The 13,929-nt window shown below is 50.4% G+C and overlaps 1 protein-coding gene across 7 annotated transcripts in view; it reads right to left on the bottom strand.

The window, feature by feature from the left end:
• Nucleotides 1-7,572: 7,572 nt before the first annotated feature.
• The window catches only part of IQSEC2 (IQ motif and Sec7 domain ArfGEF 2), an 87,199-nt gene continuing 80,842 nt past the window's right edge, over nt 7,573-13,929 (bottom strand). For 6 of the 7 annotated variants that reach the window (XM_036304754.1, XM_036304753.1, XM_036304755.1 and 3 more), the window contains 5 exons: nt 13,377-13,476; nt 12,656-12,817; nt 10,929-11,102; nt 10,390-10,439; nt 7,573-9,799 (listed from right to left, as the gene is read on the bottom strand). In XM_036304754.1, coding sequence (XP_036160647.1) covers nt 8,834-9,799; nt 10,390-10,439; nt 10,929-11,102; nt 12,656-12,817; nt 13,377-13,476 — 1,452 coding nt within the window. In that variant the 3' untranslated portion in view covers nt 7,573-8,833. The remainder of the gene's footprint in view (nt 9,800-10,389; nt 10,440-10,928; nt 11,103-12,655; nt 12,818-13,376; nt 13,477-13,929) is intronic. The other variant, XM_036304758.1, reaches the window with a different exon arrangement.

A 13,929-nucleotide genomic window follows, 5' to 3' on the forward strand; every position in this document is an offset into this window, starting at 1 on the left:
GAAGCCTTCAGCCCGTGAGGACCAAGCAGAATCGGCAGGCGTGCGTTTCCTATTTGGAAGCGGGAACTCAAAAGTAGCTCCCAGCCTGGGGTCAAATAGTTCTTCTCAGCGGCGGAGGAGCAAAATTGTAATTAACATGCCGGATCCTTTTTCCGGATGGACCAGCGGTGCACGTTTAAAGGCCAGTGGTGCGCATGCGCGTTATGAAGACAGACCGGAAGAGGAGCAGGGGTTGGTGGGCGGTAGGCTGAAACTAACACCCCCTCCTTCTATGACCTCAGTCCTGGAGGGAGCCCCGCCCCAACATTCTATCCTCCTTGGTCTTTACGTCGTGAGCCATAGCGAGCGACCTCTTTTGCTAGCCTGCAGTTTGGGGCGAGATGTAAGGAGTTCCCAGTTCTAGGTACTGATACCTAGAGCTTTGAAGGAAGGAAGGCAGAAGGCTGCTCACTCCCCAGGGGTTATGGATTTTTAGAATCCTGGGACCCAATGAAAGGAAGGAAATATTTATTTCATCCAAGGTTATGCATAGAGTCGTCTCTAAGATGGGGCTTCCATTCTTACCCCCAGAGTCATTGTCAGCATTTTAATGAACACTTTCCACTGTTCTGTATGCTCTTTTATTGTGTGCACATTTGTGGTATGTACTCCTACAAAATAAGCCTGTTTATATTTTGACTACTGTATATTTAGCAACAGCATATTTATCCCCCATCAGCCCCTCTCATATGAAACACTGTGCATTTGTGAGCCTACAGTGTACTTACCAAACATCCGTGTTCATGGATTGTATTTATGGTGTATAGCCCCTGTCATATGAGTCCCTAGTGTATGTATATCTACTTCTATTGTGTACATGTTCATTGAGCAGTTTCTGAATAGGTTTATTGTAACTACTTCAAATGAGTGCTTTGCCCATACGTTAGGCATCTACTGATCTACTGCATTTGAGGATCGTCTTTGTTATTCAACAGTTGTGGGCCTGCTGCATACAGTTTGAACATCTGCTGTGCACATATCAGAGTACTTGTATACATGCTAATTAAGTGCTTATTTTTTCCCCCCAATCAGACTCAATTCCTTAAGGCATGGACAATGTTGCCTTATACATTCTTAACACTTGGCATGGTAAGCAATAAATTAATGTTGAGTAAACGAAAGAAAAATGAATATATATTTTTGAGCAGTTTTATAAACTCTTTGCAAACATTTTGTGTATACTGTATTAAGCATCTGCTATACAGTTGAGTATGTTTGAAGGGGGTAGGAAGTGTCATTCCTTCATTAAGTTAGTTGTTCATAATCACATACCATGTCCCAGTTATGCACATCACTCTGCCTGCTTCAGGACTGGGCTCAGAACAGCAGATCTGCAGGAGTAGGGCACACTGGTAGGAGCTCCACTCTGGGGTCAGACAGGGCCAACTTCTAGTACCACCAGCTCTCTGCCATTTTCTAATTATGTGACCTCGGGCAAGTCCTAACTTGTGAAACAAATGAGGATTATAATACCTACCTTTCAGAACTATTGTACAGTATCTGGCACATAGAAGGCCCTTGGTATGTGTTGACTGTTATTTTTATTTCTGAAAGTCAACAACCAATATGTCAAATCTCATTAAGAATCTCTTTTGTTCCAAGCATTGTGCCTAGTGATTTCATATATTTATCACCTAAATCCTTATATTACCTTGAATGTTTGGAATCTTTATCCTCACTTGGCTTGTGAAGAAACTTGTTCTAAGTAATACAAATAGAAAGTGACATATTCCTAGTTTTCTAGGTGTCAAGAGGAACCTCAGCCCCTTTCTTCCAGAAATACAGGTGAATGACCCAAATGGACAACTGTCTGGATGAGAAATAGAAAGCTAGGGAAAATGATGCTAATAACAGCAAAATCACTAGCCTCTCATATGTGTAAGCATCGAACAGCCCACATAGCTCTTTCATACCAATTATCTCCCTTAATCTTTGCAACAGTCTTGGGGAAGATCTAAGTCAATTTACCCATTTTGTAGATGAGGAACCATGTTCCAGAAAGATTGAACAATTTGCCCACTGTTACACAGGGAGTTGTCAACTCCTGGTCAAATGTTCTTCCTGTCATTTGCTCTCACTAGAAATAGAACTGGGCAAGAGAAGGGTGAAGAGAATGAAGAAGGTAGGAGAATATGCTAAATCCTAGGCTGAAGGAAGTTCAGCCTTTCCTCCTGGAGGCAGGCAGCTCAGTGAAGGACAAAGAGCATCGATCAGGAGTTTGGGGACCAGGTTTGATCCAATTCATTCATTCATAAATATTTATTAAATTCCTACTATGCACCAGGCATTTTTCTGGGACCTGGAAATATAATGGTGACCAGGACAGTCATGGTCCCTTGCTTTCCTGAAGCTGACAATCACCCACTGAGATCTTCCAAGTACCTTACCTCCCTGAGCCTTGATTTTCATATTTATCCAATGAGGGGCTATAATTCCCTCATCACAGGGTAGTTATGAAGATAGAGATATGATGACTGCCAGTCATCAAGGGCCAGGTGCTATGAAATAGGTATTGTTATCTGTGTTTTACAGATGAGGAGACTGAAACTCTGGGAAGTATAAACGTACCCAAGTCACATGGCTAGTAAGCGACAGAGCCAAAATTCAAACCCAACTCTGTCTGACATACAATTCTGCCTGTAAAAGTCTCAGATGGTGCTCCCCCCTGCAACACACACAGTAAGGTGTTCATGGAATGGGAACTGCTCAGTTAAGAACTGGGAAGCACCAGGGAGCTCACTTTGCAAAAGTCTTGGGAAATATATGCCAATTTATCCATTTTGTAGATGAGGAATCATATTCCAGAAAGATTGAACACCCTAGGAGAGAGGGTCTGTGATTAGAAGGATTGGTGGGGCTCTCACTCACCCTACGCATGTTTTCGGAATGAACTGGATGAGTGTGATGTTGTGCCTCACTTTTTTGATTTGTAAAATAAGGTCACTTCCAGTTCTGAAGTAGGTGTCAGTTGTGAGTTCTGACTCTAAAAAGAGTTCTGGAATCCATCCCCTGTCACCATGTCATTTTCTAATCTACTCCTGTGAGAGCCATTTACTATCTCTAGCCTATATTAAAAGAGCCTCCTCAAGCTTATCAAGGCATCTGTGTGAACTCATATATATATATATATAAACTCTCTCTCTCTCTCTTCTCTCTCTCTCTCTCTCTCTCTCTCTCTCTCTCTCTCTCTATATATATATATATATATATATATAATGTGCTTAATACATACATATAGCAATAAAAATATATATTTAAAATGACAATTCTATGTCCTAACCGGTTTGGCTCAGTGGATAGAGCGTCGGCCTGCGGACTGAAAGGTCCCGGGTTCGATTCCGGCCAAGGGCATGTACCTGGGTTGCGGGCACATCCCCAGTAGGGAGTGTGCAGGAGGCAGCTGATCGATGTTTCTCTCTCATCGATGTTTCTAGCTCTCTATCCCTCTCCCTTCCTCTCTGTAAAATATCAATAAAATATATTAAAAAAATATATATATATATACAATCTCTATAAAAAAAAACTTATCCTATAACATTTAAAAAAAAATAAAATGACAATTCTAAATGAATTACAATAGTAGTAGGTTATAACTCATTGACTAAAATAAAAAGCCATAACTCCACACTTATATAAATAAATCAAATGAGGGAAAAGGGAAAGCTCTTTTCTTCAAGGAATGATGGAGTTAGAAAATCGTCAATAGATGCTCAAACTTTTTTCAAATAAAAAAGCAAACTCTTAAAGCGGCTATAACACCTAGTGCCCAAGTATTGGTCCCTAAGTGCCATTCTTAATCCAAAGAACCAGGACTTCTTGGAAAAAATGCCTGATGCCAGGGTTGGAGCAGGGAAAGTACAAGACGGGCCTGGAACATCTTGTGGTGCCAGAAAACAGCAAGTGTTCGAGGAAAGATGAGGATCTGCCAAAAGGACACAGGCGCCAGCTTGGAGCACCTCTGGATGGCCAAACCTGGGATATATGAGCATCAAAATAAAGAATGGCATGAATGGGTTATATATAACCCATTGAGTAAAATAGGCAACCACGAGTCCATGAGGATATAAATAAATCAATGTAGGAGAGGGGAGAGTTCTCCGTTATAGTGGAAAGCCAACTAATACAAGTAAAAAGAATGATGGTATTTGAAAATCACTATTTGGCTACCTGGAGAATCATCCGTAAATGCTAAAACTGGTGGGTGAAAGTTTGAGGAGTAATAGGATATTTACATAGTTTCAATACATCTCTCCACAAGATGCTCATCAATTACAAAGGGGAAAATGGTGACTTGGAGACACTATGTGGCCCAATGTATCACCTTACTTTAGCTCCTACTGAGGCCCAGGTGAGAAAACCTGTGGCAACAGAGGAATGAAGATACATGGACTGCCCACCTCTGTGCCGTCATCCCGGAGCTGCCCTCTCCTGTTTCTTTTTTTTTTTTTAATATATTTTATTGATTTTTTACAGAGAGGAAGGGAGAGGGATAGAGAGTTAGAAACATTGATGAGAGAAAAACATCATCCAGCCGCCTCCCACACACCTCCTACTGGGGATGTGCCTGCAACCAAGGTACATGCCCTTGACCGGAATCGAACCTGGGACCCTTCAGTCCACAGGCCGACGCTCTATCCACCGAGCCAAACCGGTTTTGGCTCCTGTTTCTTTCTCATTGTTCCACCGATACATTGCAGACTCCCACACCTCCATTCCTTTTCATATGCTGCTCCCTCTGACAAATGCCCTTCTTTCCCAGGCCAATTCCTACTCATCCTTCAAAATTCAGTGAAAGGGGCAGTTCTAGAAACACTTCCTTGACCCACTCTACCCCACCCCAAGTTGGGTTTGTCCCTTCTTTGTGCCCCCATGCATGCTGTGCTTACTTCTGGGCCCGTATTTATTATTTTGTATTGACATAGCCCCACCGGGCTGTCGACTCCTCAAGGTCTTGTCCGGCCCTGTCCCATATGGTAGTCACTATCCACATGTGGCTATTTAAATTTAAATGTAAAAATTTGATTCCTCAGTGGTACTAGCCACATTTTAAGTAGCACATGTGGCTAGGGGTTACTGTATTGGACAGTTAAAGGGCATTTCCACCATCACAGAAAGACCTATTGGACAGCACCGGTCTAGGACAATGGTAAGAACTCTGTGAGATTCTAGGACCTTTGTCCTTTGTTATGTGTTGTCCCTCCCAATTCACATCCCTAGAGAGACTGGCAGTAGAACCCTTCAGAGGAGCTGAACTACCCCTCCACACTCTGATTGGTAAGCCTCCAGGGGAGAGTGGGAAGGTGGGGCCAGGACAGCCCAGTGCTGGGACTGCAATGAGGAGGGGAGGAGGAGAACATCAGAAAGAGCTGAAGGAAACAGGAGGATGTTCCAAAGGGGCCCCAAAGTTTGGGGCACAGGAACATCAATCAATAACTCAACCAAAGACACCTTACTCTAAGATTTAGCATAGAAAGAACTATTCATTCAAATTAGCCATATTTTAGTGTCATCTGTGATGTACCAAGCATTTGCCGGACAATGCTCTGAACAGAGATCACTCAGACCAGTGTCACTCTTGAGCCACTTATACCCTGAGGGAGGTTAGGGAGGGGGAGATAGACAATGATCTGAGGCATCTCAGAAGATGTGACCAAGGGCACATTCTGTGAGGGATGGGTCCTTTAAGCCCAATTTACAGAAGACAGAAAAACTTCATCAGAGATGTTGGGGAGAGCATGCCTGGCAAGGGGAAAGGCACAGGTAAAAAAACAGTTGACCCTTGAACAATGTTAAGGAGAGGGGTAAGGGTACTGACCTACTGTAGATCAGAAATCGACATAGAAATGGACCCATGCAGTTCATACCCTGTTGTTCAATGGCCAACTGTACTGAGTTTGGAAATTACAGGCCTTTTCAGGGAGGAGTGAGTGGATATCCACAATGTGGGTGAGGAATGAGAGGACTCCAGAGATCGGCTGGGGCCACATGGTGAACCTCCAACATCAAGACAAGTTTACACATCTTTCTGTAGGTGGTTGAAAATAGCTTACTGTGTATCTGGCAGGAGGTGGGCATTTCACATGCATCTATTAACAATTTTCAGGGCATCAATTGCCCTGAAAAACTGTCCCTATTTTACAGGGGAAACACCAAGCTTTGAGTGTCTGGGTAGGTGACTTGCCAAAAGCAACACCGTCAAGTCTGCGACTGAGCCAGGATTTGAGTGCTAAAATTGAGCTTTGGGAAGGCAAAACCAGCACCAAACTGAAGGTAGGAGAAGAGGGGCATGACTAAAGGCAGTGCAGCTTGGTCTACAAGGCAAGAAACAAAAACATGCTGGTTGGACTTCATTCCTGACCCTCCGGGTCTAAGCTCTTCAAACGCCTAGGTCTGGTCCTCAGGGAGGCATCAAATGCTTAAATGGCCCCAGCTGCAGCTTTTGCTTAAATGTGCATATGAGGAAGAAAACATTGATTCAAGATGCTAAAGAGTAGCCCAGCAGGTGTTGTTCAGTGGTTGAGCATTAACCCATGAACCAGGAGGTCATAGTTGGATTCCCGGTCAGGGCACATTCCCAGGTTGCAGACTTGATCCCCAGTGGGGGGTTGCAGGAGGCAGCTGTTTGATGATTCTCTCATTGATGTTTCTATCCCTCTCTCCCTCTCCCTGAAACCAACACACACACACACACACACACACACACACACGTATTTTAAAGATGCTAAAGAGTAGGGCCATCCAATCCAGGCCTTCTTAAAGGCCATTCCAGACTCTAAAAAGGCACCAAAAATATTTCCTGACTGCTGCTTCTGGGACCCTGCTAACCCCATTCCTCCTGAGCTCTGGTGTGGCCCAGGACATAATCACTGGTGCTGGAAACTCCATTTCATAGGGAGGCTGTTTGAGGGACTGTTTTATGGCCTTGGGAAATATCCTTTGCTTGCCTGGGCCTGCCTCCTCTTCTGTAAACTAAAGGGAGTCCTGCTATTTGTTATCTAACATCCTAAGTATATACACAGAGCTCTTCTAATGTATCTAGCGCCTGGCTTCCTGGCCCAAGTCACCGCCCCCCTTCCAGAACAGAAATGTAGGCGGCTGTGGGGAGGGGAGAGGATCCAGGGCAAAGCCAAACCAGCCACAGGAAGGGTGAGTACAGATGCCACAAGAGAAGGAAGTACCCAGCCTGGGAACGGAAGAGAGGGGAACTCACTTGCTGAGCATCTACTGCACGCTTGACATGTTACCTCTGTGTGGCAAGGGCTCATCACCCCAAGTTTTCAACTGCGATAACAATTCAGAGAGGGTATCTTTCCCAAGAGTGCGTACCCAGCAAGGAAACCCCCCAGCATTTGAACTGTATCAACTCCACCACCCAGAGTCTCATTACTCTCTCACGCAGACTGTTAATGTGATAGGAGAACCTCCCTCATCCCCACCTCCCACCCAATTGAAGCACCTCACCCAGGCTAAGGCCTCTCTCTCCTGGGCTGCACTGTGGGGGAGGGGGCATAAGGAGGAGGCAGAGGCGGGAGGTGAGCACAAGGTCTTTTATGAGGCATCAAATATACATTCTTATATACAAGGAGGAAAAAAGACAATGCCTAAACCCCAGCTCCTCTCCATACAGCCCCTCCCGCTGCTGCCCTCCCCTGCCCCCAGGCTCCACGGTCCCTGGTCCCTGGCCCTTCAGCCAGCCAGGCCTGTTTGTCCACTGCAGCCCATGGTGGAGAGGGGGGTGGGAGGGTGGGAGGGGCTGTGAAAGGAGCTGGATCTGCAGGGCAAGAAGAGGAGCTGGAGTTTGTAAAAAATATATTTATAATAAATAAACAGGGCTGGAAAAGGGCTGGAGAGGCAGCAGAGGATTTTGATGAACAGAAGGACTTGGGCATCCTGGCTCCCAGCCCCCACTCTGATGGCTTCCATCTCTGCCTCAGGAAGGACATCTTGGGCTCATGGTGGCTCTCTGGGAGCCTCTCCCCAGGGCTGATGCTGGGCGCTCTGTCCCAGAGAGGTGTGTGGGTCATATCTGTAAAGTGCACTGTCTTCGGTTGTAGGTGGGAGAGGTGTAAGGGATGGGGGGGCATGCAATATGGGTGAGGGAGGGCAGTGCCCTTCTCATCCCAGACCTGAGCCCCCCGCCCAACCTGTCTGGACTTTGATCAGGATAAGAACGTTGCAAGAAGAGGCAAGGTCCTGAAGCTGAGAGTCTGGGCTGGGGCACAGACTGGCTCTGGAGAGGAAGCACTGCCCCGTTGGGGGGGGCAGCATAAGTGGGGGCCCATCCACCTAGTGTGCGGACAGTCCGTGTCCTCCAGTAGGGCAGGCGGAGTCACATGGAAATGTGGAGCCAGGCCCTGAGGTCAGAGAGAGGGCCGAGCACTAAGGTTTGGCCACAACTCTACGGAGCTCCCTCCGAGCCCCTGACATCTGGCCCTCCCTACCAGCCAGGAAGCTCACACTGGCGGGGAGGTCTGAGGTCACCCAGCTAGACCTGGGGGAGGAGGGAGGATGAGGAGAGGAGAAGGAGCATGAGGATCCCCAAAAGGTCCTCAACACTCCCCAGAGCTCGAGCCATGCCCAGGTTTCAAGTGGCAAAGATCCTCGAATCTGGAAGGAAACCCCATGGCAACCATTGGGGGTTAGAGGAGGGGTCCCAAGGCAGGGAGGAAGTGGGGAGGAGGACACTTCTGTGTGTGTGTATTTTGGAAAAACTGGGGAAGCAGAGAGGGTGCAAGGCCCCTCTCCTGTGGATTTCCCCAGACCTCCCTGGGCCCCAGCTCCCTCTCTCCATGCATCAGACCACGGTGCTGATCCGACTTGGTTTGGCCTTAGGGTTTGCAGAGGGTTGGTTGGCCGTGCCAGGGGGCCCAGAGGCGTGCAGGGGGCCATGGGGCGAGGTGGGTGGCAGGGGTGAGTGCGGGGTGTGGGGAGAAGGAGGGGGCAGGGGTGGGTAGGAGGGGTGCGGTGGGATGGGCGAATGTGGTGACAATGGCGACTGCGGGTGGTGCGGGTGGGAGTAGGAGCCCCCTGGTTGCCGGGATCCTGGGCCCCCAGAGGCTCCTGCTGCTGGCATCATCTGTGGGTGGTGGCTGAAGATGAAGTGCTTGGGGCCCTGCTTGTGAGCTGGAGGGTGCTGGGGAGCAGGACTGTACAGGGGCAATGGGGACGTGGGCTGGTGCAGGGGGTGGCGGCCGTGTGGAGCGAACTGAGGGTGTCCTCCAGCGCCCCGTCTGGGAGCTCTGCCTGGCCGGCCCAACGTGTAGTGCTGGGGGCCTGGGACTGGGCCGTGGGTGTGGAAATGGCGATGTGGCCCCACAGGTGGGGCTGAGGCGGGAGGTGGTGGAATGGAGCCCAGTTGAGGCAGGGGTGGGGGCTGCTGAGGAGGAGGGGGCAGAGGGGGCTGCTGGGGTGGAAGGTAGGGCGGCGGGGCGGGGCCTGGTCCTTGGCAATACTGGGCATGCAGGGCCTGGAGCTTGGACTGCCCGTCGGGCAGCACCCCCAGGCTCCCGTGGCTGTGACCATGGTGATGGTGGTGGTGGTGGTGGTGGGTGGAAGAAGCAGATGAAGAGGAGGCAGAGGCCTGGCCTGTTGGCGGCGGTGGCATCTGGAAGGGCCCCTTGCCCCGCTTGCTTCCAAATAGGGAGCCCAGGAAGGATGAGGAGTTGGAGACGGGCCTCTGGCTCTTGTACTCCTCTGGCGGCGGGGGTGGGGGCGGAGGTGGCATCCTCTGGTGAGGGCGCGGACTGCTAATAACGGACCCCTGGAAGGGGGAGGGGGGCGAGTCAGGCCAGCCTAGATGCCCTAAATCCCCAACCCTAAAGTTCCCCTGGGCCCTGAGGGCTGGAGCTGGGGAGACAGGAAGCCCCCGCAGCATCATGGAAAGCGATCACATAACAGTCCTGTCCTTGTGCCTGTGGTGCCCCCAGCAGGTGCATCACATCCACTATCTCCTCTGAGCCTCCGCTGGGAGAGGGAGTGAGCGGCCCTCCATCTCATCCCCCTTTTGTAGGTGGAGACAGTGTTAGACCCAGAGAGACGTGACTCGCTCAGGCTCCAAGAGCAGGACTTGAGGTAGGAGCTCCTCGAGGCCCAACTCCAAGGGCCTCACTACTTGGAGGTGGCCCAGGGGTTGAGAGGGGGCCCGGAAGTGTGGGAGACAGACTGAGAGACAGGCAGAGTGAGGACAGACAGAGCTGAGGACAGATGGAGAGAGTAGTTGGCTGGGAGAGGCAGCCGCAGGGTTCCCAGCAGGGAAGGGGGAGCAATAGGGCCCCTCCTCCTCCGGGGTGCAGGGGTGCACACAGGGCAGGGCTCATGCAGAGGACGAGTTGGGTGGGAGCTGGCACTTACTTCGATGGTGCTGTCCAGCGATCCCACGCTGTTACGCCGCCCCCGCTTCCCTGCACCCACAAGCAAGGAGCCCAGCGTCAGAGTGGCAACCCCCGCTCCCCACCCTGCTGGGCTCCTGAGCTGGGCACCAGGCCTGGGCCCCTCCCGGGGACCAACACCCCTATTCCCTTTCCCCCGTTGAAGAGGGGTGGGGTGGGGAAGAGGAGAGGTGGAGAAGGAGGAGCAGAAGGAGGAAGACATGGAGGAGGAGGAGAGGTGGTACCAGAGAAATAGAAGAGGAAAGAGAGGAGGAGAGGTGGAGCAGCAGAGAGGGGCTAAGACTGTGGCCCCACTTCACACTCCCTGGCCCAAACCCTGGGCTCCACCTGTTCTGACCTGGCTCCCAGGCCCCCCTGCAGCGCAGCACCCAGGGCCCTGGATGAAGGCAGGGGGTGTGCATGTGTGGCGGGTGCAGGGAAGGCTGGTGGTCAGTGAAAGGAGGCGAAGAGGACTCCGGGTCCCACGTCTCCCCAGCCAGGGCAGGGCCCCAGGACACTTGCCTGCATCTGACAGGTCTCGCAGGGAACTGCTGAGTGCGCCCCGCTTGAGCCCATCGCCTGCGCCATAGGTGTCCTCCAGGCTGCTGCGGGCCAGTGTGCCATTCACTGAGTCCTTGGCCCCGCCGGGCTGTGAAGCATTAGGCCGCATCATACCTTTCTGCTTCTCTAGTTCCGCTGGGTGGCAGGGAGGAGACAGCGATCCAATGTCAGCAACGGGAGTGAGAGGCCACCTGACCTACCCCCAGTCCTCTATTTGCTCCTGCTTTGCCCCCCACAACCCTCAGCTACATCTCCCCAAGCCCCTTGCAGCGCCCAGTCTCCAGTCCTGTCTTGCGCTGTCTCCGCTGGCTTGGTCTTCCCTTCCTCCCTCTCAGCTCCTGCTCCTCCTCCTCTTGCTCTTCCTACTTTTCCCTGGCCCTGCCCGCTCTCAGTTTGGTCTCCTAAACCAGCCCTGCCCTTCCAAACAGAGCTTCCCAATGGCTGGTTCGCAGGAGGGGCACAAAGGCCCTTCTAGATGTTGGCAAAGGGCAATCGTTCCAGAGTCCGCTCAGTTCTCAGATACATTGCTCCAGAGCAGAGGGTCCCTGGAAGGGCAGGAATCGTGCCCTCTAGTATGTGCCCACACTATGCTGGGCACTACATGTCCCTGATCTCTCTCCATCCTCACAAGAGTTCCGAGGTAAATGTTATCATCCACAGTTTCAGAGGATGAAACTGAGAGTCTGAGAAGTCTCAGAGCTTGCCCAGGGTCATACAGCTGGAAACGGGGGAGCCAACATTCTGGAAGCAGATCTGCATGAGTCCAAAGCCTGTGCTCTTTGGCCTCCTTATACCCCTGCCCCTTGCGGAGGTCATGAAGCCTTCTATCCCCTCACCCCATCTTGGTACACGTATCCCTTTCCTTGAATGTCCCAGGGTCTCAAGGATCCAGGCACATACCTAGGTTGTGGGTTCTATCCCCAGTTGGGGTGCGTATGGGAGGCAACGAATCAATGTTTCTCTCTCTACATCAATGTTTCTCTCTCTCTCTCCTTAATACCATGTTACTTAACTGTAACTGTTTAGTCTGGAGGAGGAAAAATGTGGACAGCATTGAGACGAATGAGATGCAATCACTATTTTCCATTATATACAATCAAAATGATTTGGTGTGGTCGCTGGAGCTTGGAGGATGGGACACTGGAATCAGCCAAGGAACTAGCATGTGGGGACAGGAGAGGAAAGGCTGGGAAGGAGGCTAACATTGGTTGGTCACTTAGGATGTTCAACACTTGTGTCCTACTAGCATGGAGGACACTACATCGGCCTTATCTCATTGAATCTCCCCTGCTCTGTGAAGGAGAGTTCATTATCTCAATTCACGTAGGAAGAAATTGGGACTCAGAGAGTCAAACGACTTGCTCCAGCTTACCCAGATAATAAGTAGCATACCTGGGATCTGAAACTAGCATCCTGCCTCCAATACCCTGATTCTTCTCCCTGATGCCTTTCATTAGAAAGAAGAGTTGCTCATAATTAGGGCTTGGAATAATAATCAGAGCTTGGCAGGTAATGAGCCCCTAGTCACTGAAGGTATTCAAGCAGAGGCTGAAGGGTTCCTGGAATGAGAGTAGGAAGGTTGGGCAAGCTAACCCTCAACTCTGAGATTTTTTCAGAGGACAGGATGCTTGGTGTCGACAGGGCACCGTATCAGGATGGGAAGTAGGCGACATGGCGGGGCTACTCACACTCCACGCGGTATTTCTCCATCTCCTGCACTTCAGCGATGGACTCGCGCAGGTCAGACGTAAAGCGCAGCCTATCCTGGAGGCTGGGGGCGTTGAAAATGATGAGGACTTTCCGCTCCCCACCAGGTACTGCAGACAGCAACTTGATTCCAAACTGGTAATCTGTGGGGCAAGGGGAAGTGGGGCCCTTCTGTCAGGACTGAAGCAAGGTGGCTCATATGCAAAATAATATTTCTAATGTCCAGCTCTGGTTGAGCCTCTTCTCTGCTCAAGCATCTTCACTGGCTCCCCTTGGTCCCCAATGTCTCCAAGAGCCTCCTGGGAGTCACGGCCATGTTACTTCCTCTACTCTGGGATGTAAGGGCAAACTGAACTCTAGCTGCCTTCTAGAACCCTTCCTTTAATCCTCTACCTCTACCCACATTGTTTCTTCTGCCCAGAAGGCCACCCAACAAAGTTCCTCTGGCTCAGTCCTTCAAAGTGCAGCATTATCACCATCTCCTCGGCCCACCAGAAAACATACACACTGTGGACCATGAGCTCCCCAGGGCACAGACCCAAGTCATACTCCACCTTGGCCGGCCCTATATCCCAGGACCAAGTAGGTGACCTCAGCGCAGTTATAAAGGACTCCCAAAACTGGAGGTCAGAGTGAATGAAGGATGAGCATGGGGACCATAGCATAGACTCTTGGGATGATGGGATCCAAGGAGGGACTCACATGAATTCTGGAAGAGCTGCATGTGCATTTCCACGAGGGGAAAAGACTGACGGAAGCTGTACGTCACCAAGATCTTCTTCTTCTGGAAAATTTTGGTGACCTTTGGTAGGGATGGGAAAAAGACGAGAGGCAGGGTTTGGGGTGGGGGATTTCCAAACGGCACCTATTTCTCATAACCTCCCTCCCCTCCCACTGCCACTGATAGACATCTACACACAAACACACATGCCCACAAACTGGGGAGAACTGAAGCTTGAGGAGCACAACAGGAGACACAGGAGAAAATACAACTTCCTGATGTAATGATGTCGCACAAACAGGTGTTTACAATTTCACAGGAAGTAACTGAATGCTACTCCCCCCAGGAAGCATGTCCTAACATCCCACACACATATCCACCCCCACCTCCCAGAGTGCTTGCTGATTCTGTGCCTTTCACTATCATCAGGCTTGAGGGGAGCACTCTGAGTGTGTGATCGCCCCCTGCTGGACCAGGAGCACCAAGAGAGAGGAGTCTGGTTTTCATGTATTTCACCCACCCATGGGCCCCAGC

This window comes from Myotis myotis, unplaced genomic scaffold (assembly GCF_014108235.1).
Source record: "Myotis myotis isolate mMyoMyo1 unplaced genomic scaffold, mMyoMyo1.p scaffold_m19_p_4, whole genome shotgun sequence".
NCBI lineage: Eukaryota > Metazoa > Chordata > Mammalia > Chiroptera > Vespertilionidae > Myotis > Myotis myotis.